Below are 27,857 nucleotides of genomic sequence, written 5' to 3'. Positions count from 1 at the left end.
GAGGTGACGGTGTGGATTGAGGGGCGTCCTCTTACCTGTTCTCACAGTACTGCCCGTAGTGGCTGGACCCGCACTCACACACGTAGCCCTGCGGGGCGCTGGAGCTGCGCACGCAAGCCGCCACGTGCTCGCAGGGGTTCAGCTGACACACGTCCACACACTTCTTTCCAAAGTACCCTGGGGAGACAGGCCAGCATGAGCCCCGCCAGAACCCGCCTCTGGCCCTGCACATCACCTTCCAGAGCCAAACCCTCTATGTTAAGACATCTCAGCCATCTGTCTTCCCCAAGACTCGACTTCCCAGACTCTTCCGCAGAGGAATGCCCAGGGGCACCTCGGAGCCATGGGGAACACAACCATTCAGTGGGTGAGACTTGGAAAGGCAGAGACGACGGCCTCCCAGGCCCCACTACACGGGAGGGCAGGAGCCGTGGCCACCACACGACACACGGTGGATGGGTGTCAGCTGAGTGTGACTGCAGCACCTCAAAATTCAGAGGCAAACACTGAATGCGTACTTTTAAAAAATGTGTTCTTTTCCCTAATTCTTTCCCTCATCTCATCATGAGTCCTGAGGATGAAGCCTGGAGGGTCTCTTCTGCCCCGAGTGGAGAAACGACATGGGACAGCATTTTAAGAAGAGAAGGCTCGCTCCTTAGTTAGAAACCAAAGGTCAGGGCTCCACGGGCCAACGGAGAGTTGGTGGGGAAGCTGACACTCCACTTTAGCTTTTCTCGATGCATTCGGAACACTAAAAGCGTCGCCATCCATGGACGGGCATCAGGAAAGGGGCTGTGGGTGCTGGGGCTCTCACCTTTGTTGCAGATGCAGGCGTAGCTGTCCCAGGCGTCACGACAGCGACTGTGCTGAGGGCAGGGGCTGGAGGCACACGGGTCCCCAACGTCACAGCCGTCCTTCACCCTGACCTTGAGGGCGTCGTCCATGTTCAGCATGGCGATGTTGGTGGACGTCTCCCCCATTCTTACTCCCTGTGTTAAGAAAGGGCAGCCGGACTCCATCTTGTGGCCTTGGGGCTGGAGGAACCCCGAAAGGTAACTAGAAGTTAAGGAACCCAAATTCTGTCCGGTCCCTTGTCTCTAAAGTGATACTTCATTTATCTACGGAGCTGGGACTGGCGGGGTGAGAGGCGCAGACAGGTAGGGTGACGGCAGGAACGAGGTCACTTCTGCCTCCACCAAGCTGTATTCCAGGCAGGGAGACGGGCCCCCCGGAAATAAAGACAGAATGCTTCCACGTTCCAGTAATTCCATGTGAGTACCATGAGGCAAAATAAATGAGGGTCATGGGAGGTGTGCCCGTGGGTGACAGTGGGCAAGGCAGCTCACGGGATAGGGGGTGGCTGTGCGAGGGCATCCAGGCAGAGGGGCCGCCACACGAGGCAAGTTCCAGGGCAGGAAGCCCTGTGGCGAAAGCACGGCAGAGGTGGGGACGGGGCTCAGAGAACACGCCAGGCCAGATCACCGGGGCATGGGGGGCTGTGAGGTGAAGGAACATAAGGAGTTTATTTCCCTGCATGGGAGGCCCAGGGGACCATGGGCAGGAGCTGTGGGCTGGTGGAAGCAGCCAGGGGCGGATTCTGGACCCGCCATGAAGGCAGAGCTGCAGGCGGCCGACGGTGACCTGGTGGCGGGGGCTACAGAGCGGGGAGAACTCCAGGGAACGTGAGGAGAATGGGTCCAAGTTGGAATCAGGCTTTGTAAAGGCTGGGCTGGCTCTTAGATAAGTTATTCGTTTCCTGAAAACTAACAGGTTGACCAATGGTACCACATGCAGTGCTGGCGGCCCCTGGGCCAGCCAGGAGGGGGGACCCCACGCCCTCGGCCATACCTGCATGCAGCCCCGGAAACCGCGGCGCACTGAGACCTTGTCTTCAGACACGCCCCCCACCACGATGCTCCTCATCTTCAGCCCTGGAAGCTGATTCCCGATCTGCACTGTGTCCTGCGAAGGGAGGAAGGGAGGATACATCACCGTTCTGGCACCATCTTCCTGCTGGCTGAAAAGAATGTGCTGGAAGGTTGAAACGCAGTCGCTTTGGCAAACTCCCCAGAGCATGAGGATGTGTGGGCCTTTAAACAGAGGGGAGGCCGGGCTCCGCCTTCCCGTGGAAAACACGGCTGTCTGTGTGTGACAGACAGGGCGTGGGAACTGGGACAGGGGACACATGTCCACGTCCCAGCCCAGTGGAGACGGCCAGCTGGGGGTACGTGGGCAACCCTCCCATCTCCATGACGAGCACCATTAACGAGCCACTGTGCATGAAAGAGCTTGATAAACTAGGGAGACGTCAGCAAATGGAAAGTCACGTCCGCTCTTAGCGGAATCTAAGAAAGTCTTGGCCAGACCCTCAGGCCCAGGAAGATGTGCCCGTGGAATATGACAGCTGTTTATTCTCAGAACTAGGTGTAAGACAAGCCTGGACTCCAAGAGTGCTTAAAAATCACTCTGAAGTGTGTGGGTGTCCCGCAAAAAAAACGCCTCGTTACTTGGCTGCAAACCGTGGAAATCCATGTGGTTCAGAAAGCGTTCTCTGAGCGCACCCTGCCTGGGCCGCCACTTGCCCATCTGGGACAGGCATAGGCACCTCTCTGCTGTCCCATGGCCCCCTCTGGTGCCTGGGTCTCACTGCTCACCCACCTTCATGCACCATCCACTCTGAGGGCGAGGACCCCTTCATTGTCTTTCTTTGCCAAGAAGCACAACGCTGAGGGCACAGCTGTCACTCAAGACAGCTTTGCTACAAGAACCCACTGCTGAAGGTGCCAAAGGCATCTTGATGGGACACACAGGGAGACGAAATCCAGTTCCTGATTCTAGGAGCTGACCATCTGGAAGGGGGATGAGGTGCAGATCCGGTGACCTCAGCATGAGGTGGAATTTGAGCCCTGACCTCAGGGGTGGGGGAGCACACCCAGAACGTGTGTCTCTAATCCCCAAGGGCTCTTGCAGGTCCTGGCACATGGAAGGGTCACTCTGTTTTCCTATAGACCCCATGACGCCGTCTGTTCCAAAGAGGGTGCAGATGCCAACTCACCTGGTCCAACCCATAGTCCAAGGTCATGACCGCAAGGTACTTGATGTCTTTGCCCTCCTTGGCGCTCTTCAGTTCTATCAACAGGTGGTGCCATTCCCCGTCGGTCACACGGGACCTGGACAGCCTCATGGACGCCACGTCCGAGGGGCCGTGGGACACCTCAAACTGGATGTAGTTGTTTAGAATCTGTAGGATGGGGAGAGCCATACCAATCAATCGATGCAATGACGACAAAATAGAAAAGACTTCGCAGTCACGTAAGTAACAGTCATGCAAGCAAACAGTACAGGGCACTGCGTCAAAGATAGACTTAAAAATTAGGCCAAGTTTAATTTCTTGTTGCCTGTGATACTCTTCAGAATTACACGCCTTTTTCTATGGTAAGACGTGCCAAATGTTGACAGTGGTCAAGTAGGATAACACCCATTAGACTTAAGTACTGGGGACAACCACTTATTTTGGATGCAAATGTTACTCTTCACGAGACAAGATTCAGGCCACCATATTTAAACATATGTACAAAAAATAAGAATAATAAGCATTGTAACTGGCCTAAGACATTCATGTTTTAAGAAAATGTAGTCACGGTAATACCAAGATCTTGCTTCCTCAAATGAAGGGTTGGGTGATTTAGACCAAACTCCTCCTGAGAACATGTAGGAAAATGAGACAAATATACACCACACCTGTCTGAAGGCATCAGAGAGACTCAAGGCACAGTTATAGAGCCCACAACCAGGGAGAAAACAGGGATTGGCAGAAATGAGCTTGCTGTTTGCCTTCCCCTATGATCGCCAGCTGGTTCTGGAGGACACAGCTACAGCTGAAAGCTGAGCAAAGCTTCCTAGGCTCATGGGGCCAGAAGGACAAAAACCAGAATTCAGAGCCTGCCCAGCATGGGGCCTGCCTGTCAGAGCAAACATGAGAGACAGTGACACCACCATTCTAGTTTTAAATTCTCTACTTTTACAATACAATGCCCAACACTCAATCAAAACTAACCAAATACCGGAGGAGACGGGAAAATGTGCTTGGAAACCAAGAGAAGCAAGAAGCAGTGGAAACAGACGCACTGGGAATCCAGAAAACAGAAGCATCAAACAGACTTGAGGATAATAACAGGAACCACAGAACTTTCAAAGGCAGCAGGTTCAGGTGACTATTAGACCTTTAGTTTTGGAGGTAAATGTTGCATTTCACGAGATTAGACTCAAGCTACCATGTTTACATACATGTGAGAAAGATCAGAAAATAACCTTGTAACTAACCTGAAGTACTCATGTTTAAAGATAATTTCAGTTAAGATGGAGGAGATAAAAAAAGTTATAAATTCACTACTTATAAGAGACACACCTCAAATATAAGGGTACAGCAATGTTGAAAGTAAAAGGTTAGAAAAAGATACATTATGTAAACACTAACCAGAACAAAGCAAGTGATACGATAGCAATGATAGCAATAGTAATATGACACAGTAGATTAAGGCAAAATTAATTACTAGAGATAAACAGGATTTTCATCATAATAACAATTTTCCAGGAAGATAAAACAATTCTACATTTGTACACACTGAATAACATAGCCTCAAAATCTACAAAGCAAGAAGTGACAGAACTAAAAAAAGAGATAAATCCACAATCAAGACTGGAGATTTTCAACTCACCTGTCTCAGTGACTGAGAAAACAAGTAGACAAGTAGACAAACAAACACCCCAATGATGATATAGATTTGAATGCCACAACGAACAAGCCTCACTTACTTGACATACATAGAACACTACAGAACACATCTGCAGAGCACACATTCTTTTCAAGTACCGCTGGGACAGTCACAAAAATTACGAAATGATGGGCTACAAAGCAAGTCTGAACACATTTCAAAGGTCTGAGATGCTACAGCATACGTTTTCTGACCTGCAATTATGCTAGAAACAATAACAAAATGATTGACTATAAAATGCTATCCGCTTGCTAACTCAGAACTACACTTCTTAAATACCTCCATGCACCAAAGGAGAAATCACGATGGAAAATAAAAAATATTTTTAACTGATCACAAAGATAATGCAACTAAGAATGCATTTTGGTTTTTAGTCTCAATGGGTAAACTGAAGAAGATACATTTTAACCTTTTTGCATTTTGTTTCCTTTTGCTCCACAGATGTTTAAGTCAATTTCCGTTGCCACTTTCTTTCCCTGTCCTGACTAACAAAACCCAAAGCCTGGCAGACCAACAATAAAAGTGACATATGTCTACACACAAAAGCGATATGTGTAGGATGAATCTTGGGACCGTGGGCAGTAACTGCTTGCCACCTTAGGTCTGTCACCAGATTTAGGAGAGGCTTTCAACAATAGCCAGGTTATCCCGCTTGACAATGCAGGCGGATTCAGGGTGCCCGGAAGCAATTACCCAAATTGGGCTGTGAGGTGACTATGTAGCTTGTCTGGCCTTTTGTGGAAACCATGCAGCACCAATCTGCCGCCCCACGGAGCTCACTCACGGGGCCTGCAGGAGGCCTGCCTTCCAAACACATCACGTGGAAATAAGCTAGACTGTTCCTGTCGTGCTGGGCGACCAGCCTGTGGGACCTGCCCTGGAGTGGCCTTCTGGGTGGCCACTGGGGTCTGCAGAATTCCCCCAAGGCCACCACTCTTCCAGTCTTCTGCAGGGAGGGTCTGGCCATGGTCCCTGGAAAAAAACCCTTCATGTTTGGATGAGCTACCCATCATGTAACTACTCAAACAATACGGGAGTCTGTGGCTTTCAGGGTTGTTCCTGCCGAAACGTACTTTTTTCCTAGAGATTCCACTGCCAAAGGACAACTTGCAAGCCCCTATTCATCACCTGAACTGAAAACAGCCAATTTAATTTGTTCTAACAGTGAAACAACCACAGAGAAAAATACCATCCCCGGGCAGAACTGTGCTTGCCAAGTTTTGGCCCAGAGCTAGCTTCTGGGGCTGCCTGGTAAACTGATGAAATGACAAGTTAATAAGGAAAAAACAATGACAGCTGTAATTATCCCGGATGCACACTGCACCTTTAGTACAACCTGATGGGTCTGTGCAGGAAACGCTCCGAGCGGGTGAGGGGACAGATGGATGAAGAGAAGGCTTCTGTTGGGGCTCGGAGCCCCCAGACCTCTTGAGGACCTGTCCTAATTGATCTGAGAACCCTCAGCATCCTGCCCCTGCTGACTTCCGACAGGGAGCTCACAGGGGGCGCTGGGCAGGGCCTCCGCCCTTCCCTCTACCCCTGCCACACAGAAGTGTTTCCAGATAGATGGCGCACAGGGGCGATGGGAGAGGGCCCTGCAGATACTGTGGGACCTGGGCAAAGAGTGAACCATGGGCCCCGGAGCTCAGAGTCTCTAGGCCTCAGTTCCCCTCCCCCCGAAATGAGAGACTGGAGTGGACGGTCCGTAAGGGCCACCTCACCTCTGCCTGTCTCTAAACCCAGCACACCCTGCCCTGGCTGGGAATTAAGTCCAATCCACACTGGGTAGAACGGGAAGTCCCCGGGCCCAGGGGAGTGAACAGAAAAGGATGCACGGCTCAGTGAGGACGTGAAAGTTACAGCAGAGGGGCCCAGGGCCAGCTCTGGGAGAGACTTCCAACTGTGGGAGCCTGGAGCAGGCTGGCCTGGACGACAGTGGTGTGTTCAGGTGCAGCCCGGCCCCGAGGCAAAAGAAGAGGCTGGCATCAGGGTAGAAACTCCACGTGCTGACTGGACCAGGGAGGTGGGGGCCTCGGGCCCACGCGGGTGGGCGGTAACAAGTGACCTGTGGGCAGGTCGGCACTGCTCCCTGGGACGTATGCACGCAGGCCCGTCACATTCACACACACATAGAGACATGCGCACAGACACACGTGCACACACACGCACGTACACGTATACATACTTGAAAGAAAGCCTAGAAGAAAGGGAAAAAAGCCGGTTATGGAATTCCTTCAAATCAAGATGGAACAGCTTGCTCGTTCACAGTTCCCACAGGCTGCTCCCAGGTCAGGGAGGCAAATCAGGCCTAAAAGTCTCATAAAGTGGGCTTTCCAGAGGGAGTATCACCTGGGGTGGCCCCTGATCTGACAGGGTCAGAGGTGGCAGGTTTACATGAGAATGTCTTGTCAGCTGTCACTGCAGACAGAAAACACCTGGAGACGTGAGGGCCGGCAGACGAGCACTGGGCCCAGGGCCTGGCCAGGCAAGCCTGCCGTCCGCACTCGGGGCTCCCCCGGCCGCTGCGCACAGCAGCGTCTCCTGGACCCTCAAATAGCTCAGACCCCAGGCTGCAGGTGAGGGCGAGAACTGACCCCTTCTCACCTCCAGCAATCAGGTAGAGGCAGAGGGCAGCCCACGAAAGAAGACCTGGGCGTGTTTCACGCATTAAAGCAATTTTTTTCTTTTTAAATTAAAGTACTTTATCACTGTTCCCTCAAATGACATGTCTAGGAGCTGGAAGGTACAGGAGAACTTTTTGTGACACAAAGAAACGAGGGAACAGAGTGCATTAATATAATCTTTTAAAAGTTTTCAGGAACTCTACTGCTTATCCGGTGTTTTAAATAAACAAAACAGTAAAGACCAAAGCGATTAAGAAAATGCACGTGTAAGGCGATTCAAGTTTTGAGACGACTTTTAGGAAACTTGTAGCTTAGCGCAGACGCCTGGAAGTAACAATCGAGGGAGGCCTGTCATGTCCACCTGAAGGCGCTCACTGCCTCCTTTAGTCCCGAATGCCCAGGGCCCAGAGCTGTTGTCTAGAACACACTGCAGCTGAGACCGGAGGCACAGGGCTACTGGGTCCACCCAGCCCCGCACGTACCCCATCTTCCGGGTATGAAGGAGGAGAGGGAGGGCCGGAGTGGACCCCTGGGGCATCGCAGTGCAGACACACTGCTGTCCTCGCACCTTTCCCTGTTACGAACGGCACGACAATGCTGAACGCTCACATTTCCTCTTCTTCACACTGGAGAGCCCACCAGGCCGGTGTGGGGACGGCGAAGTGGCGAGGTGGCCTCCGTGTACCCTGGGAAGCCCCTGATTCCAGACGGCACTGCTGAGAGCTCTGGTTATATCATCAGGTGCACAGGGGGAGGGTGTGGTTCTCACTCACCTGGAGATGGAGCCTGGAGGACACGCCTGCCGTGGCCTCCATCAGCACGCCGTCCTCCTTCCTCGTCCGGAACATGAGCCCCAGGTACCAGGGCACGGAGATGGTGATGTCCAGGTCGCTCCAGGACACGACGCTCTCTCCGCTGAAGCGCTGGGGATACGGCATGGCTGTGGACACAGACACGGGACCTCCTGAAGTCACGGGGGGCGGGCACGGGGACAGGGGAGGGGTTGAGGGCTGGTGGGGGGAGGGTGGGAAATCCCAGGCCTTTATCACTTTCATGCAAAGGCCGGTCTCGGACTTCCACTTGTACAGCAATTAACCCTCTGAATCCAGGAGCCCTGGGCTCTGCAGGACACTGCCCAGGACATGTGCCACCTTTCTGGGGAATAAGGCCAAAGCTTGGGGGTTCCTAACCATGGCCAGCACACGGCGAGGGGCTCTCAGGCTGGACAAGAGGCAGAGGGGGCAGCTCAGGGTCCCTGTGCTCAGAGGACAAAATGCGGGGGGCCCTGTGAGCCCAGCCTACTTGTCCCCCCGACACCTGTCAGATAAGGAGCCCAGAGGCAGGAGCAGGGGCTGATGGGGGACCGTCTCCTAGTGGGACAGGACGAGCCGCAGTGAACATGGCACACGAGTGCCTACACACACCTCAACCTGCATCCTGACATGCCCACAGTCAGCTGGTGTCTGGGGTGGATTTCCAGCCCCAGAGATGAAAGGCCACTGGCCAGCCAAGGGCACCCGGGAAGTTTGGGGACCAGGGAGGTGACAACGTGGGGACTAACAGCCCCATCCAGCTTGTTTCGCTTAGGCACTGTGAGTGCCAAACAGCCCATGAGGCAGGCATGATGCCACGGCAGACCGACCCTACCATGCAGGATTCCTGCGTGTGGCAGCCAGTGGCCCACGCTGGAACCTCACCCTGACTCCTCCAGGAGGGACGGCAAAGTCATCATACAAGGTCTTCCTTCCAGAGGAGACCCACAGCACAGGGCAGGTCAGGGGCGGGGGGGCTGCCTCTGGGGGCGACAGCCTCACGAGCACTGGGCATCTGTTTCCTGCTCTTATGAACCCAAACTCTGGCAGCTGTTCTCGCTGGCACTGCCGCAGCCGGGACTCAGGGCCTCCATAACAGGAACTCTATGGGCGTGGGTGGTCACCGTGCTGCGTCCACCCAGGCCTGTGTCCTCCTGGTGGCTGAAGCTTCCTGCACATGCTGGTCAGACAGAGCTGGGCCTAGCTGGCCTACAGGGCCCCAAAGAGCCCGGTCTGCCTGCTGCCGGGAAACAGACCCAACGGGCCTTGAGTGGTGCCAGCTGCCTTGTGACATACAAGGACAAGGGTTGCAGATGTGACATCCCATGTCACATGCTTCCACTCCGTAAGGAACAGCCCTAAGCAGGGTGGACGGTGCCGGGTGCCGGACCGGGAAGCCTGCCACTGGCCCCGCCCCTTTCACCCGTGCCGGCAGTGAACTCTGCTGAGCTGCGAACACTCTGGTTCCCACCCACATCTGGTTCTCGACGCCTTTGAGAATGTGAGGAAAGCCGTGGACCACATCCCCCAAAACTCACACACAGACCCCCAGCCACGGCCGAGGTGCAGAGCGTCTGACTTCCAGAGAGGTGGTGCCTGTCAGCCCAGCTACGCCCCAGCTGGGAACATCACTGGTGCTCAGAGGGGGGCAGGTGCCCATCCTCTCCCCGTGGGTTTGGGGTCAGCAGGTGGCTCCAGGTCAGGACCCCTCCGAGCTAATGCGCACTGGGCATCGCCACAGGAGGGCCCAGGGAGCACACTCACACTTCTCTGGCCTCAACCACCCCTTTGGTTTACCTTAGATTTAGACAGTGTTACGATTTTTAAAATGGTGAAAATTGCTTAAAAGCTGCCAGTTTCTATAACTGCGTATGAGAGGCAGGGGTGGCGGGGGGGGGGGGGGGGGGGCGCTAAGCCCACAACACGATCCTGTAAGGAAGCAGCCAGCTGGTGGGACCCTCTGGGACACCTCAGGGAGAGCAAGAGGGGACATGGGGGGTCCTGGGCCAGGGGGAATGTCCTTTCAGGCCTTGTCGTGAGGGCAGGCTGAGCCACCAGGAGGCCCAGCCCCACCCCGCCTGGCTTCTGACCCTCACGCCCTCCGGACCTCATGCTGGCCCTGCGCAGACGAGGTCCTGTGTCCTGGACCATCCCGATGCCTGACCTATGCTCCAATTTCACCTGTTATGGTGCCCCCACGAGACACCCTCGACCTCTCATAGCGCAGGCCCTGTGTCTGCTCCTGCTCTCCACGGGGACCCTGCTTGGGGACGTACATGCTGCCGGAGGCTGCTGGCCCGGACGTGGAGCCCCATACAAGTGGTCCTGGGCACCCTCCCCGTGGCGGGGCGGCCACCACAGCCCCAGATCCTCACCGTGTTCGCAGTTCTTCCCGCCAAACCGGAGTGGGCACTCGCAGAGATACGTGCTCCACCTGCTCACGCACGTGCCCCCGTTCTGACACCAGGTCCCGTCACAGAAGTTCCTCTGAGCAGCACAGCCTGGAAACAGAGCACATGGTGTGGTCTCGGAGCAGAAACACAAGCAGACCGTGACACGGGGGTCTGTCACTGCTGCCTACCACTGACCTGCCATGGGAAAGCTAAGCCCAGGGAGCAACAGCCACAGGAAGGCGGGCGGGCCCAGGACCCTCCAGCAGCTGTCAGAGCCTAAGACCTGAAATGGCACTGGGCCTTAGGGCCTCTAGGCCACCCTGCAAGCTGGCCAGGTCATCTGGCGACACGCTCAGGACCCTCGGATGGAGTGCCCTTGGGCCGGCGGCAGGCCATCCTAGCAGTGTCACTGCCACCCCATGCTGCAGGACCCCAGGTCCTGAGAGCAGCACGTTCGTAAGCCCGGGTTCCAGCTCCCTTCCTGGAGGCCCACGGCTGGGCACACATGGGCTCGATTCTAGAAAAAGTCAACCCCAGGCTGTGGAGGGGCCTTGCCCTGCGTGGCTGCCACAGCCTGGTGACGCCCTAGCGGTCATGTCCTACCTGCCCTGGTGCCGTTGTTGGCGATGAAGCTGGCCATGTCCACGTTCCTGCCGTCGATGGACAGGTTCCGCATGCAGCCTACAAACTGCCGGTTGTGCACCGGGAAGGCTTCTGGCAGGTTGGGGACGCCCCCCAGGAGCAGAGGGCCTGTCAGGTCTAGGGACCTGGGGAGGGAAAGCCGACACTGGTGATGGCTGCGTGGTGAGACATGGCCACAGGGGCCCCGACACTGCTGTGACATCACATGGCCTCTGCCACCAGGCCAGAGCACAAAGGGCGGATCCTACTGCTGGTGCCACCACGGGCTTTCAGCCTCTCTGTGCCTTAGTTTCCCCACACGTGCATCACATCTTGATGCACAGATGTTTCAGTGATCACCTGCTGAGTCCTGCTCAGCACCTGGGCCCGTCCATGCCAAATGGGACGTGTAGTGCCCATAGTGGTGCCATCTTCCTCCAGTCTCCAATGACCTTGAAAAGTGGTCACTGCAAACTAGAACCCTAGTTCTGTATGGGCAGCCATGTGGCCTTGGGCAAGGGGTCCAACCTCTCCAGGCACAGCTTCCTTATCAGCAAAATAGGCTCCCTCGTCTGTCACAGCTGGTGGAGATCAGACAAAACAGGCATGTGACCGTCCTGGGCCCACAGAACATGCTCAGGATAGGTCAAGTTCATCTAACTACGGTCCCCAAAATGCTTCTTAAATACGCCACCAAAGTACAATAGGAAAGGGTCCAATAAGAACCTTTGCTCTGGCTTTGGAAGCTCGCATTACACACAGAAACATGAGAACGGCCACGACATCTGTCAGCATTTCCTTGTTCCTGAGTTCGGACGAGCCCTAAGAAACTCAGGGATCAGCAGGGTGACATGGCCACCCGACCTAATGGCAGGGGATTACTGACTAAACACTAGAACACAGAGAACAGTGGTTGGTGGAACGAAGTCAGCGACCCCATGGACACAGGGCTGGAGATGGTTTCCCGGGTTAAGAATCTGGCCGTCACAACCCTGGGGCTGGTCTGGCCACTACTCTGGCAGATGCAGCTAAGGGGACTTATTCTAGAAGGTTCTAATGTGTTGGAGGGAAGATCCTCCACCAAGGGGAGGGAATCTGCCTCCAGCCTGGAGTGGGGCTCCCAGAGTGCTCTGCGTTGGGGACCTGCCCGAGTGACCCTTTTGGAGCAGTGGGCCAGGGGGTGGATGCTGGGCCTCTCCTCCCAGGTGCTCACTTCTTGGAGCCGCTCTGTGTGCCCTGGGCCGCACAGCTGTAGTTCCCGACAATGCTGCCAAACCGCACGGCCACGGCCGTGTCACAGTCGTCCACGGTCACCACGGCTACCTTCTCTCCAGACGGCCCATGGGGCAGGCCCAGGCGGCCAATGTTGGGCTGTTGGAAGAGACAGCACAGGAGACGTCAGCGTGTTCTCCCCCCAATGCCCCGGGCAGACTCACCAGCCCCGGCACATGCCCCGCCCACGGAGGGAGGGGGCACATGGGAGGGCAGCATGTGGACCAGGGGCAAGGAGCCAGCCCCCACCTCATTTTACATTAGTCCCTCAAACCAGCTGTACTGGGATAATAGCACCCCTCCCCAAATTTCTGTCCTCCCTGGAACCTTGGAATGGGACCTTATTTGGAACTAGGGGTTCTGCAGATATAATTATAGTTAAGAGGAGGTCATATGACAGTAGGGCAGGCCCTAATGCAAATGTGACTGGTGTCCTTATAAGAAGACAGATGCGGAGGCTGAGACACACAGGAACGTCATGTGACAACTGAGGCAGGGACTGGCGTGACATGGCCACAAGCCAAGGATCACCAAGGACGCCGACAGCCCCCAGGAGCCGGAGGAGGCAGCAAGGACCCTCCCCGAGAGCCTTCGGAAGCAGTGCGGCCCTGTGACACGTCGCTCTCAGGCATCCAACATTCAGACTGAGACAATAAATTTCTGTCATTTTAAGTCCCCCCAGTTTGTGGTGTTTTGTACAGCAGCCAACATCTGAGCCCTAGGACCCTTCCTTCTGAATTCTGCCTGTGTCTCCACGCAGCTGACCAGGTTCCTGCTCACCCCTCTCCGTGTTCCTAGGGCACAGACCCCAGGACACTGCCTCTCGGCCCACAGACCACCCCCCAGGTGGCATCATGCTCCCTGTCCAGGCCAGGAGCCTGGCAACCCCCAGTCAGTGACAGTCATTCCTGGGCCCCTGCCTTTCCTTGCCCCTAATGACCCTCCTGTACCCTCTGCTGGCCTGAAGTTGACCACCCTTTGTGCCCCCAGACCAAGCCCCATCTTTCTCCTGAGTTTCTCCCCCTTCAGCTGTCCCCGTGGGTCACACACACAATGTCCCCACCCTGGGCTCATTATAAGAAATCCCCTGGAACCAGCAACTCAGGGTGAAACCTGCTCACTTCTGGAAGAAGCAGACTCCCTTTTGGAGGAGGTTGCTGTCTGCATTCAGTGACCGAGTGGTGTCCCTGGGCACTCCCCACCAGTCCCCTGGCCTGCTCCTCGAGGACACAGGACACGTCCACCCAGACAGCCCTCAGCTCCTTCCAGCAGGAGACGTGGAGCCTGTCCATGCCAGCCATGTAATGTGGACGGGTGTCAGAGTTCTGGAAACGTGGCCGGCAGCCAGGGAACAGGCTCTGGCTGGGCCAAGCAACGGAACTTCCCTCCCCACCTGTGCGACATGGATGATAAGGCCTGCATCCCATAGGGTGGCCTGAAGGTTAACCCAGATGGCACGTGTGAAGTGCCACCAGACCTCACCATCGGCACATGACACACAGCAGCTCCTTCCCCTCCCCTCCAGAGAGAACACTGTCTCCCAGTCCCAGCAGAAGCAGAGGCTAGCGTGCCATCCTGCCCATCGCCCCAAATGACAGGCTCAGCGCCTCACGTGATAGCTCTGGGGTCCACTTGAGTTTATAACATGATGCTACTTTATGCTTCTTTATAATAATGTTGGAGATAGATAGTTGGAAAAACATAATTTAATTATATCACCCTCAAGGCCTTTTAATAGGGAAATAACTACACAATTCATTCCAAAAGAAATCTTCCATTTTTAATAAGAACAAAGTACCCATCCGACTGAGGACACTGGGCTGGAAGGCAGGATGCAGCACTTCTGGTAACAGGAACTCAGCCAGGGAGCCGAGGTGTGTGACTCCAGGGGGCCTCATTCACCCTGGTGGTACCCCCTGGAATTGTGCAGTGCACAGCCTGCACTACTGTACACAGTAACCTCGCTAAGCCTTCTGCTTCCCCTTGGCCAACCATCTAACCTAGACAAGGGCCACTGCTGTACCACAGTTTCTCTGTCACAAGATAAGGATCTAATATACCCATCCTTTCTGCGTTATGGGGACTTTGAGAGTATCATCAACACAAGATACAGCAGCCTCCGGTGAACCCTTCTTAGGTAAATCCAAGGGAGGCTTTCACCACAACCCCCGGTCTCCCAGTTCACAGATAATGTTTTTGATTTTCTTTTACATCAGTTGATGAGATCACAGGGTCTGCTAAGCTATATCCTTAACGCTTTCACCTTTGGTTAAGCAACAGTTAGTTGAGTATGAAAAATAACCTGTTTTCTCACTCTGTGACAGCAACCCACTTTGGAAAACATGAACAAGTACCTATTATGGGGTGCTTAAGTGTTAGGTGCAATCCTGGGGAAAGAACCGTCCCCAAGCTGTGCGAGCCCCATATTTTCTTCACAGCTTATAATTTACATTTTTGGGATGGGTGTGAGACTTCCAGGGAAAGGACATAAACAGCATTTATACTGGGGAAGCTTTAATGAAATGAAGCTGCTGTTTACAAAATTGCAGTTGTTGTAAAATTGCTGCTCGTACTCAACGGCTCAGAGATACAGGATTCAAGCAAAAACGGTGAGAAAAATACTGGAGGCAAAAAGAAAACAAAAAGTCAACACTTGTATTTAGAGCAGCACTTGCTGACTTGAGATGGCCCACTGTTCAGACAGACCCCAGAGCCTGGCAGTACGTAAGCCAGTATGACTTTTAGGGGAAGAGCCGTGTCCCATAAACTTGTCCCGAGTCCTCCTCACAGATTCACCAGCCGGTCAGGCTAAAGTGACTGCCCTTCTGGCCACAGAACCAAGCATTCTCAGATTAAAAATGGAAAGGTCCAGCAGGAGAGATGCAGTGTCGTATGAGAGCTGCCACACATCTGAGGGCCTGAGCCCTGCCCCCCAGGGCACCCCACTGCCCCACCCCTTCTCATGTTGCCCCAGAACCAGCAGCTCGATGGTCAGCAAGTTAACCCGACCCACCTCCTGACCAGTCTGCTTAACACATATGCCCACTGTCCACTGTATGGTCGGTGTCCCCAAGAAGACATGACAGAAGCAGGGGGAAAAGCCGTGGGGTCACAGGAAAATGCTGCAAGCCATCAAGATGCATGGATGGGGTTCGTTACAGAGCTACCACGTGACCCAGCAATTCCACTCCCAGGTGTAGACCTGCAAGAACTGAAGACAGGGACCCAAACAAAAACTTGTTCACAAAGGTTCCCAACAGCTACAAGGTAAAACAACCAAAATGCCCAGGAACAGACACGTGGATCAACAAACTGCAGAGTGTCTGTTCAATGTCACTTTGCCATAAAAAGGCGTGACGTACTGATTTATGCTGTAACGTGGGTGAGCCTCTGAAACACTGTGCTGAGTGAGAGAATCCAGTCACAGTACATCGCATGTTGTACAATTCAATCTATACGAAATGTTCAGAACAGGCAAATCCATAGACAGAAAGTAGACAGGTGACTTCCAGGCCTGGGGGGAGTAGGGAGTGAGTGCTAATGGGTACCACGTTTCCTTTTAGGGTGAGGAAAAGATTTCAGATATCGATAGAGGTGGCGGTGGCACAATATTGTGAACGTACTAAATGCCACTGAATTATTCACTTTACATGGTTAATTTTACGATGTGAAGTCCACCTCCATAAGAAGAGTTGTCTGGATGGGCACCCATCATTCACGTTCCCTGAGCACTCTCTACCTGGAATTCACCTTTGGGAAGTCCTTCCCCATTTTTATCTGTAAAATGGGGAGAAAATATAGTATATGCCTTGCTGTCAAGAGTGTCACAATAATAAAATACAGTAAGAGCAGTGCAAGTTCTCTGTTGGGGTCGAGGGGTGTGTGACTTAGGTCCCAGAGGTGAAACGAAGATGCCAGCAGGGGTCAGAGGCTTGAGCTCAGGTCATCTGTTTTTGTCAAGGGAAGGAGCACGTCTCACGCTGGCTGTATGGCCACCAGGGCACGTGAAGACCAGTGGGAAAGAAATCAGGAGAGGGCGACGGCACCAGGCTCGTATGTGCAGGCCAGGCTCGTGTCCGCCGGCCCGCCTGTCGTGTTTGGAAAAGACACAGCGATGGCAGCTGCCCACGCGGAGCACTGAGGTGGCCGAAGAGAAAGTGCGTGGCTTTGCTGGCCCGGGGGCAAGGAGCAAAGAATAAAGAGCAAGATGAAATGAATGGCTCCTTCAGGCTTCTAATGTGAATTTTTAAAGTTTGCTATGCATTTGCACAAAGGAAAAGACAGTAAGGTAATACACAAGTGTTGACTCGATTCTAGCATCAGAAGTGTGTCAACACAGGGTGGGCAAAGGCCCGTGTCCCAGCATCTTCCTTCCTGGAGCTCAGTGGGTCTCGTGGGGCAGCCATCCAAGCCCAGAGGACCCCTGCCCCACCCCTGCAGCAGCCAGCCTGGACCCTCTGGGGCAGAGTGAAGCAGGCACAGATAGGCAAACAGGCGAAAACCAGCCAGATGGTGACGTCTGCACCCTCCACGTGCAACGGTGGCCTTAAGCAGGGCCCTCCATGGGGCCGGTGGCACGGGCCAGCAAGGACAGACCCACCATGCTCGCCCCTGCCGATATCTGAGAAAACACATGAAGGGCTGCTGTGCATTTCAGGGGGGACCTGAAAGCAACAAGCTTTGCACGTCTCTGCAGATCCTGGTTCCTGATTCTCAGCAAATCAGCCGGAAGTCATCCCGTGGGGTCTGTCCCTTTTTCTTTTCCTTCAACTTACTTTCTTGCGTCTGTACAGACCCTCCCATGCGTTTCCACTTAGATGCTCTAAAGCAGCCAGTGGGGAATTTTTCTGGTGCACAAAAGCATTCGGTCCTTACAAAAGCGCTCACATTTCTACAGCCCGTTAACCTGCTGTAGACAATCCGTCCTGGGAAGGCTGATTGGGGCTCGATTTCACATGTTGGATGCAGAGAAAGGAGGCGTGGGCACCTCGAAACTGGACACCAGGAGGCAAGTCTTGAGAGACAAACGGATTCACGCTGGACTCGTGCTGTGTGTCAGCAATGATCAACCGACTTTCATGTCAAAGAATTCACAGATGGCTGGACTGCAGGAATGTCACAGGAGTCAAAATGCAGCTTTGAACAGGTGCTGTGCCGTTGCTTCTCAAGCACAGTGAGGTTCAGACCCCACCTGCTCAGTGGGCGTGCTGAACGGCCCACCGGGGGAGTCACACCAAGAAATGTGGGCAAGGCCCCGCTGGTCCTGGCACAGAGGTGACAAGTGCCCCCTCGGAAGCAGAAATGGCATTTCTCTGAAGCCTCCCACAGGCCTTTGCCGGAGGCCCAGGCAGGCTGGGAAGCGGCTCCACACCTGTACGCAGGTAACAAGGTGTGATCCAGTGGAGACCACTCTCTCAGCCTCAGCTTCCCTGCCTGTGACACGCAGGTGTGAAGTCTCTCTGGCCCTCCAGGCAGGTCGAGGCCCCTCCCAGGACTACCCCCCTCAGGTCAGGCGCCACACAGGTGCTTCCGGCCCCCTGCGGGTGAAGGGAGCTGCTGAGGAGTCTACCTCCCTGTATGTACATTCACCCCCAGCACCACACAAGCAAGGGGCCGAGCAGGAATGTAGGAAGACAGGATAAGGGACAAGGCAGACGTGTCCTCACACTCCAGCCACTTGCCAACACCTCAGCCATTTTGATTCTTCTCAAGGATTTTTCTCATCTCTACTTGCTTTGCTCGCATGGAATCCCAGGGCCCGGGGCAGGGCTCGGCCACACCGCGCACCACGGGCGGCCACCATGCAGGTCAGGTTCACCTGCACCCCACACCTGCCACACTGACTACACCGGCTTCTCCAAGGAAGTGGAACTGGCTAGACGTCTTTGAGCTCACATGGGATTTGGTGTCTCCAGGACAAAATGGCTGGCACTCGGTACAGAGCTGTCACAAGTGGCTGGGGCCTGGAGACGGTCCCTTGTCCCACTTCACCTGCATGTACAATCAGGGCCTGGTCAGTGGCATTAAACAGTCACTGCGACTTCTTCAGTCAACTAAACTGCCAGCAGGAGCTCAGAGTTCCCCAAAATTAAGATGTAAAAATACCTGATTTTTTTTTGAGTTTAACATTAAACACAAACAAAGCCCAAACCTTTCTTGACTTTTTTCCTGTAAGACATTGGAAGCCTATATCCTAGGAAGGACACAGAATGCCCCTGAGGGTGTGGGCAGCAGACCCTGGCACAGAAGTCTGATTGGGCCAACAGGCGGGCCAATTACCGGCCACCAGGGAGGGTGGCAACTCCGAGTCATCCCCCAAGGAAGACAATGTCAAGTTCCTGCTTGCAGCTGCGGCTGGGACGGCAGATGCCCCCGACTCCCTCACTGACCAGTGCCCTGGGGCAGGGTACCTACTGCTCTGAGCCTGGGCAGCCCCTTCTGATGAATGGGTAAGTTCATACCGTGTTTCCCTGAAAATAAGACCGGGTCTTACATTCATTTTTCCTCCGTTAGGGCTTATTTTCAGGAGATGTCTTATTTTTTCATGTACAACCATCCACATTTATTCAATTACAGTCATGTCATCATCTTCTGGAACATCATCATAAGGTACTAAATGTGTCCGTCTGAGATCTTAACTGGGGCTTATTTTCAGGGTAGGTCTTATTTTCAGGGAAATACAGTAGTTTCCACTTACCTCCAGGGCCATTTGGGAATAAAATGGAACAGGGGACCTGAAGCCCTTTGCCTGATGCTGGGCTGGCTGTCACGCCAATGTATTGCTCGGCTGTGAGGGCCCAAGGCCAGCAAGGGGACACAGGACAGCGGCATGCACAGCCTCCAGTGAAGGCCAAGAGGCCACATCCTGACTCCATTTAAGAAAGTCACCCGACTTCCCTACACGCCAGGCTGGGTTGTAACAGGGGTAAAAATAGCTCCTCACTCATGGGATTAAACACATAATGTTTGTGAGGGGCGTGAGGGGCTCAGCCCACACTGTCCAGAGAGAAAAATGACAGATCATTTCAAGCAATGACAATGTCACTCTGGGCCACGAGGAATTACAGGTCACAGGACATCTTTCGACAAAGCCTCCTAGGACAAAGGAGAAAGGCTTACAAGGGACATCTGCACACTCACACCCTTACACATACACACACACACACATACACACACACACACACACACACACGCTAGCCCACACTCACTTGTGCACACGCCCGCCGAAGCCGCAGCCTGCTCCTGCTAGGACCCTAACAGACCTCTCTCGGTCCCAGAGTCTGTACAGCAGTAGAGACCCCGGGACCCTCAGATTCTCCAGGCTAACCACAGACCCCTACCCCTCGCCTCAACCTCCTTTCTGATCAGACCCTCCTCCCTGTCTGCAGGCCATGAGGGTGACTGCTGGGAACTAAGTGAAAATGGGGGGAGACTCTGAGTTGGTTGGGAGAGAGCAGGGAGAAGGCTGAGGGGAAGGAAGGCAGAGGACAGTCTCAGCAGGAGGGCACGTGATGGCCCTCAGTCCCCAGTTCCAAAAGCCAGAGCACAGAGTGGGTGACAGTTGCCAGGTTCCCATCACCTCATTCTGGGCCTCAGTTTCCTTCTCCTTCAAGGGCAGATGTGAGGACCTCAGTCAGTCAATGTGCTCCTCCCAGGGGACGGGGGGAACAGAGGGGTGAAAAGGCAGGGAGCCTGGGGAGGGAAGGGGGCTCTGGGGCTGCATTTAATTTCAAAGTCTTGGAGGGAAGTGAAAGGGGGGAGCTGCAGAGAATGGGGGTGCAAGACTGTGCCAGGTGGAGGAGGGCGGCCCCCACCCCAGACAGGGAACTTAACTGCTGCCTCAGTCCTGCGGGACTTTCCATGACAGGCGTGGACACAGGTCCAGGGTGGGGCTGCGTTTGTCAAGGGGAGTAATTGTTTCCATAGCAGATGACTTTGTACCATCTGACGAGGCCTTGTTTTGGAAAGGAAGCAGGCGACCCTGTTTCAGCTCCTGGGCTGGGTGCCCCTCACCTCTCTGGGGTGCTGGCCTGGACCCCCATGGAGGCTGCTCGCAGGCTCTGCTTGAAGCCCCGCTCAGTTTCAAGGGAGACAGACATTACCTTCTAACCCCACATGTCAAGTGAATGCAACCAGTATGGGAGCGTCAATATTCAACATTAATCAACTACCCACTGGGCAGACACAACACAGGCCATTCCGGTCCCGAGAAACTGGCTGCAGAAACAGAAAACACAACCGGAGAGAAGGAAACAAAACAATTCACAGTCCACACTGGGGACCCAGGCGGGGATGGGTGGACCTGCATGGTAGGAATAAGCACGCATGGCGTCCCCACACCCTCATCTGAGACAAGTGTCTGCTGTGCAACTCTGCCAGTGGGAGGAGCAAAGCCAGTGAGACCCGGGTGCAGAGGGTGGGGACAGCGTGCCCGATGGCCCTCTCCTTTACCGTAAAAGTTTCATGTTCTTGGCAAAAGCTTACCTAGACTTTAAAGAAGTTTATTCGCTTCCTTATCTTGTACATTCTTTAAAACAAATGAGTTTTCAAGCAGAAAATGTAAGAGGAATAAAAAATGTTCCATAATCCCATCAGCCAGATGACTCCTGCTGTATCCCTTAATAAAGGAACATGTGAAATGTGGAAAACAGTGCAGAAAAGTATAAACTAAACATGAAAGCCACCTCCTTTCTCATCAGCCTTATTCCCAAAGGCATCCACCATGTGGTACACTGTTTGCAAAAAGAACCACAATAACACCTCCTGTCGTAGAATCATGAGGAAAAATAAATATCGGATGTTTAAAGACACGGCGCATTGGGGGTAGTTTATAACCTATCGGATACACGCTGCTGGTGGATTTGGTGTTTTGAGGGGAGGATACCCTTCAGAAAAGAAATATGCATATGCCAGCACATATGTGTATACCTTTCAAAGTTCTTTGAACTAAGCCTTTTATTTTCAGATAGTTTTAGATGCACATGCGGTTGTAAAAAATAATAGTGAGAGCTGATGTACCCCTTACCCATTTCTCACCAATGGTAAGAATCCTGCAACGGGGCAGCATAACCTCACATCCCAGATGCGGATGCTGACACAGTCAGGACACAGATTTCCATCCCCAACGGGACCCCACACGCTGCCCTTTCAGAGCCACACCTCCTTCCCTCCCATGCCTCTGTTCTCCAATTCTATCACTTTGTCATTTCAAGGATGGAAATCCTAATAGTGGAAATCGGCTTTTCTTGCTCAGCATAGGTCTCTGCTGCATGCCATCAGTTCATTCCTTCTTACACACACGTTCCATGGTGTGAATGCACCACAGTCTGTTGAACCACTCAGCCACTGAGGCCTCCTGAGACTCTTACGGAAAAAGCTTCTGTGAGCATTTACAGACAGCTATCTGCGTGGACATCAGCTGTGTCTACCGTGCTTCCCCGAAAATAAGACCTGGCTGGACAATCATCTCTAATGCATCTTTTGGAGCAAAAACTAATATAAGACCCAGTTTTATTTTAATATAACATAAGACTGGGTCTTTATAATATAAGACCCGGTCTTATATAATATAATTTAAGACCGGGTCTTATATTAATTTGTGCTCCAAAAGACGCATGAGAGCTGATGGTCCCACTAGGTCTTATTTTCGGGGAAACATGGTGTCTTCGAACCCTGGTCTTGGAACCAGGGCACTACTAACCACAAAATGAACTGGGAAGTGTTCCATCTTCTTCTATTTTCTGGAAGAGACTGTATATAGAATTGGTGTGGCTCTTTAAACATCCATAGACTTCTCCAGTGAAACCATCTGAGCCTGGAGATTTCATGTCAGGGAGTTTTTAAATTAGAAATTCCATTTCCTTAATAGTAACACAGTCATTCAAATTACTTTTCATATTGGGTCAACTGCGGTAGTTTGTGATTTCTGAGGAACTGGGAATTTATTCCTGATATTGGTAATCTGTGTCTTCTCTCTTTCTTTCTCTGTCAGTCTTGCTAAACATTTGTCAATGTTATTGACCTTACCAAAGCTCTGTGTCATTGATTTTCTTTATTGTTTTTCTGTTTTCAGTGTCACTGGTTCCTGCTCTTATTTTTATTCTTTCTTTCATTTTACTTACTTTGAGTTTATTTTGCTCTTCTTTTTTCTAGGTTCTTGAGGTGGGCACTTAGATTATTGACTTGAGACTTTCCCTCTTTTCTGATATAAGTATTCAGTGCTATGAATTTTCCTCTCAGCACTGAGTTAGCTGCATCCCATGTGTTTTGGTATTTTGTATTTTCATTCCCTTTAAAAATTTTTAAATTGTAAACAAAGTTCCTTCCTTTTTTCTGCCTCTCTTCTTTTTGGAGTAATTGAATACTTCAGTCAAATCTCCATTAGGTCTTCTTGTTCCCAACACCCATTGGAGTCAGACAGGCAGCAGCTCACAAGGCTGGAGCTGCATGAGATGAGCAGTAGGGAGGATGCAGCTGGTGAGGACTGAGGGCAAGGTTGGAGGCTGAGTGAGGTGGTGATCTGGAGAGTTTGAGAGGTTGTCTAAATAATGGAGGGTTGAGAAAACAGATAACCGTATTGAGGGTAACGAGAACAAGGTTTCTTACTGACAGAGAAAAGAGTTACAAATATAGAACGGGGAAAAACTAGAGTGAACTCCATAGTATTGGAATGGAATTCAAGGTTTTCAGTAAGTAGAGATACATAGAAATAAATATGAAATTCAGAACGTGTATGTGTGTATAGGTATGTCCTATGTTCTAGATATATACGTGTCCTAGCTGTGCCCAGTGAGAGAGACACCCCGGCAGCAATGAGCACACCTACCACCTAGACCTTGGTTTCTAAATACCATTTTTTACTAAAACAACCCAGAGTTCTTTGGATAAATGGTCAATTCCAGGGCGGAGGCAAGGAAAGTACAAAATAAGCCTGGCATGTCTTTTTGTGCCAAAAAAAAGTAAAAGAGGGCTAGTAAAATGATGGGGTTTGTCAGAAGGACAGCTGGCTTTTATACCTGTGTTCTTGTATCCAAATCTGAGATATAAGACAAATAGGAACCAATCTGAGCATCAAACTAATTAATGAAAGAAATATAGTTCTTTGAATAAAATAGGAATTCATGAAACCATACTTATCTAAATAAAGAGGGGAGCCGAGAAAAGCTCCCTGTTGTGGTAGAAAGCCAACAATGAGCGAGGAGGGATGGAGGGGCTTGTGTCACAGTGACAGTGATTCAGATGTCATCATCAGGGATGCTGAAATTAGTGGCTGAAATATGAGGACATATAAGGGAGGGAAAGCAGGGAGCTGGTGGGGAGAGAAAAATGAAGCAAATGCTGAAAAATAACAACTGGGCGATGTGGGTGAAGGGTCTATAAGAATTCTTGTTTTAATCTTGCAACTTTTCTGAAAGTTTGAAATTAAACTTTTAAAAACATACACCCTACAACCTGTTCCGTAATGTGTTGTTTTCTTTCTTTTTTTTTTAATCTATTAACAACATTCTTAGAGATCTTTCCACATTGGCACACAGAGTTCTCATGGCTGTGTGACATTCCACGGTACAGATGGCCCTATAGTCTACTAAATAACTTCTGAGTTCATTTCTGTAAGTTGGATTCTACAAGAGAACTGTGCACCCACATTTATAAACACATGACAACTACAAATGCCTCCTTTCTCACAGTTTTGGGAAAAAGCACATTCCTGTGACTCTCAATTAGCAGTCATTTTCCATCTTTCTGGACACAGCTCCCAAGGACAGGCTCTCTGGGGCTCTATGACAGAACACAGTCACATAGGCTTCCCGGACCTGGCCCAGTGTGTGGAGCTGTGGGGAGGGGAGAGGGAGAGCGGGAAGGACACACACTTCAGAGTCCTGGTTACGGCCAAACCCGAGTCCCACGTGCGAAGGAATCTTTCCAAAATGACTTACACAGAACTTTTTCCAGCAGGCGCATTCACTCTTGTGCAAGCTGGTGGTGGAAATGTTTAACCATCTTTCACAAAAGCCTCAGAAAAACGCACACCTTCAACAGCGAGGATCCCAAGTTCCCCAAGTCAGCCCCAAACCTCGTGGGTGGGGGCGGGGTAGGGGCTCTGCTGTCCCACCTGTGCTGGATGGAGTTCGACATGTTTGTGCAAAGTGCCTGCTCTTGCAAATACCTTCCCAGGAAAAGGCCCACCTCCAGCGTGCCCTTAGTTTGGCTGAAGGCAAACGACACCAGCAGTTCCTCTCATTTAAAATGTCACCAAGCAGAGAAAAGCAAACTGACTCTGCCCTGCTCCCTGCCGGGGCGCAGACCCCTTGGACCTTATTGAGGGGTCCCCTGTTCTTTGGCTTCTGGCTGGCTTTGGCCACCAAAGCCCAACAGGCGACAAAAGGGAGGGTGGGGAGAGTGGTCAGGAGGGTCTCAGGCTGGCTCTGTCACTCCAGTGACAGTCCCTGCTCCACATAAGTGGCTTCTCTCATGACTTCTTCTTTCTGGCCTCCCTGCTCTGCCCTCCCTGCTCGTCCTCTGACCTAAGGGCCGTCACAGCCCTGGGTCCACACTTCTCGTGGATGCCCACACCCCATCCTCTTTGGTAATAAGCCCTCCTGGGAGCGACCTGTTCAGGGTTCCCTCTGTTTCCTGTGGGGACCCTGAGAAAACAGCCCAGCCAGGCTCCCAGGATGACTAGGGGAGGGTCCAAGGGGCCCCACAGGTTTCTCACCCAGGACACAATTCAGTGCAGAGCAGACACCACCTCGGAGTCACAGGGGTTCAGGGAGGGCGCGTACGAGCAACTCTCAGGAGGAGTGGGGGTTTCTGACTGTGGATGTTTCTACCCCCCTACACGGCCGTGGGCCAAATTATTCAGACACATTGTCTTAATAAAAAGGAACCAGGTGGGGCAGGCTCAGTGGGCACAGCGGGCTCCGGGAAGGCTGCTGCCCCGGGGAGGGGGCCACACCACCACGGTCAGCCTGGCAGTGGGGCCGCTCCGGGGACCAGAGCCAGCGTGGATGCCCAGGGAGCAGAGTGGCTTCCCCTCACGGACCATTTCTAGAGTTGCCTTCCCTTCTTGTCATCCTGGCAGGGTCGTGACTTCGGTGGGCAGTCCTCCCGCACCCCCAAGTGTGCCCTCGACCTGTGAAACCTGCCCGGGCTGTCAGTGTGTCTGGAGAAGCACTGAGACAGAAGTACCCTAGAAACAGCTCAGCCCGAGGAGGCAGAGGTGTACGATCTCTGTGAGCACTACCCTGTTGTGGGGCCCATGCAAACCACATAAGGAGCCCTCAAGAGACAGAGCAAACTGCTTGGTTTCCTCCATAAAATAACCTCGGGCGAGAGAGGAAATAGCTGGGCTCCGGGAGAGGAAGGGCCTAATCCTGCACTGAGGGCCGCTCAGGCGCCGCTGAAAGGCCAGCCCTGGAGACGGAAGCGGGGATGGTGCAGGTCCCCCTCCTCCTGCCTGTTGTCTCTGTGAGGCCCCTCCTCCCTCGGGACACTCCGGGGTCCTCGGTGCTCCCCAGGGGGTCACTGCCAGCAGGCAGGCTCCTGGCTGACGCTCCCTGTGTGCAAAGCCATGGGTGGCCAAGGACGATGCATAAAGACGCCAGCAGGGGTGGCCAAGCCAGGGATCCCGTCCCTGCTCAACAGTGACATGCTATTGCTGCAGCCATTAATAGACCGTTAGGGAACCTGCTACGTGCAGGCGCTCTGATGGGGACACCAAGGCTGACTTGGCCACAGCCAAACGCCCTTAGCTGGACCTGGGGGACAGAGCAGAACAGACAGTGCAGCTCATGTGCTTTCTTGGTTCCTGACATGGAGTATGGGCCGCCGAGGGTCCCCCGGTCCATCGCGACTGGCCAGCACCCTGCCGGGCACTCAGCCCCCGGGAGGCAAACACCACGGAGCTCACTGGTCCCTGGTGCCCATCCAGGGCCATGAGGGGTCATCCTCACTGGAACTCTGCTGCCCACAAGTGTCCTTGTCAGCCCTGCCTGGAGACCAGAAAGCTGTCCTGATGACGTGAACAGACCAATGAGATCACAGCCCAATCTGTCCGCCTGTCTGTCCTGCTGCTGGAGCCGAGTCAGGCCCTGACGTCAGACAGAAGAGCCCCTGAGCTCAGGGGGACTGTGCCCCGTGCTATGGGGACAGTGAGCTGCACAGGGCATGGCCCTGCCCTCGGGGGCTCCTAACCTTCCAGGACACAGGGGCATGGTCCTTTCACCTGTGCCCAGGAGAGCTGCGGTCCCTTGGCTACCGTATCGTGACAGAACGGCTTGCAGGACAGACTTTCTCTAGAGTGAGAGACAAGGGGCAGAAATGGTCCAACCTACAGTGCAGGTTGAGGGCAGAAAAATTCACTGGGGAAAACCTGGGGGACATCTCAAGAGGTAAGAAGCCATGCTCCAAAGCAGCTGAAACAGGTGTGAGAGGCCCCTGGGTATCAACTGGGAAAGCAGGTCGTGTGGGCTAAGGTGCCGAGGAGAGAAAACCCACCTTCGCCTCCCCTCGCAGGTCCCCGAGAGGGTATATGTGAGGGTGGAGGGACTGAGGGGCCACCCTGCCCCTGGCTGCTTCTCACATGGGCTACTAATGGTCCCAGCTGCCATGGGGCCACACTTCAGAAAACGCGTGTCCTTGAGCCGAGGCAATCACAGCATACACATCTGCGTCTGCGGAGGTCTGGTGTCTCCCGTTTGCCCAGCCACTGAGCCCCGATGCACCTCCTTTCCTCACCCACACACCCTTTCACCAGCAATGGTGCATGGCCACGGCCCCCCACTCGCCTGGGGAGACAACAGAACAAGGACAGCAGGTCTCCACGGGGGCTGCGGTAGCCCGGCCCCATCCCAGGCTCTGCTTAGTCCTCAAAACCCCTGCAACCTTTTGCGTCGCGTCAGACCCACTCCCCTGAGCCCTCCAGGACCTCTTGTCACCCTCATGGTGAATAAGACCTAGAGGTCACATGTGGGTCAGGACCTGGCCAAAGGTCAGGGACATGGGACGAAAACAATGGTCACTGTGCAGGGTCATCACTGCTGGGAGCCTGTTTGGGGACCCTGGGAAGTGATACCCAGGGCAGGCCAGGTGTAAAGGGGAGCCCCAGGGAGGCAGAGGGACAGCCGATGAGAGACTGGGGAGAGGAGAGCGAGAGGGAGGGGCTGGGACGACGCAGGACCACAGGCCACAGTGGTGGGAGGTGGACCCCCATCACCGGTGTGTCAGGACACGGCAATGCAGTGGGCGGGAAGGGCAGGAAATGCCCTCCCTCCATGATCTACTTCTTACTGAGAGAAGGCCCCTCAGGGGCCAGCGAGGCCAGGCCAGCCCTGTGGACACCTTGGGGGGAGGAGGGGACGA

The 27,857-nt window shown here is 53.3% G+C and overlaps 1 protein-coding gene across 2 annotated transcripts in view; it reads right to left on the bottom strand.

Moving 5' to 3' along the window:
* CELSR1 (cadherin EGF LAG seven-pass G-type receptor 1) overlaps positions 1–27,857 on the bottom strand; it is a 132,887-nt gene that overhangs the window by 32,948 nt on the left and 72,082 nt on the right. For both annotated transcript variants that reach the window (XM_074326582.2, XM_074326581.2), the window contains exons 6-13: positions 12,439–12,596; positions 11,208–11,371; positions 10,587–10,712; positions 8,173–8,339; positions 3,056–3,241; positions 1,849–1,962; positions 815–989; positions 36–177 (exon numbers count right to left, since the gene is read on the bottom strand). In XM_074326582.2, coding sequence (XP_074182683.2) covers positions 36–177; positions 815–989; positions 1,849–1,962; positions 3,056–3,241; positions 8,173–8,339; positions 10,587–10,712; positions 11,208–11,371; positions 12,439–12,596 — 1,232 coding nt within the window. The remainder of the gene's footprint in view (positions 1–35; positions 178–814; positions 990–1,848; positions 1,963–3,055; positions 3,242–8,172; positions 8,340–10,586; positions 10,713–11,207; positions 11,372–12,438; positions 12,597–27,857) is intronic.

Source organism: Rhinolophus sinicus, chromosome 1, assembly GCF_057876585.1.
Source record: "Rhinolophus sinicus isolate RSI-liver-muscle chromosome 1, RSI-T2T, whole genome shotgun sequence".
Lineage (NCBI taxonomy): Eukaryota > Metazoa > Chordata > Mammalia > Chiroptera > Rhinolophidae > Rhinolophus > Rhinolophus sinicus.
Note: the sequence above shows the minus strand (reverse complement) of the source record. Positions and strands in the feature narration are given on the sequence as shown.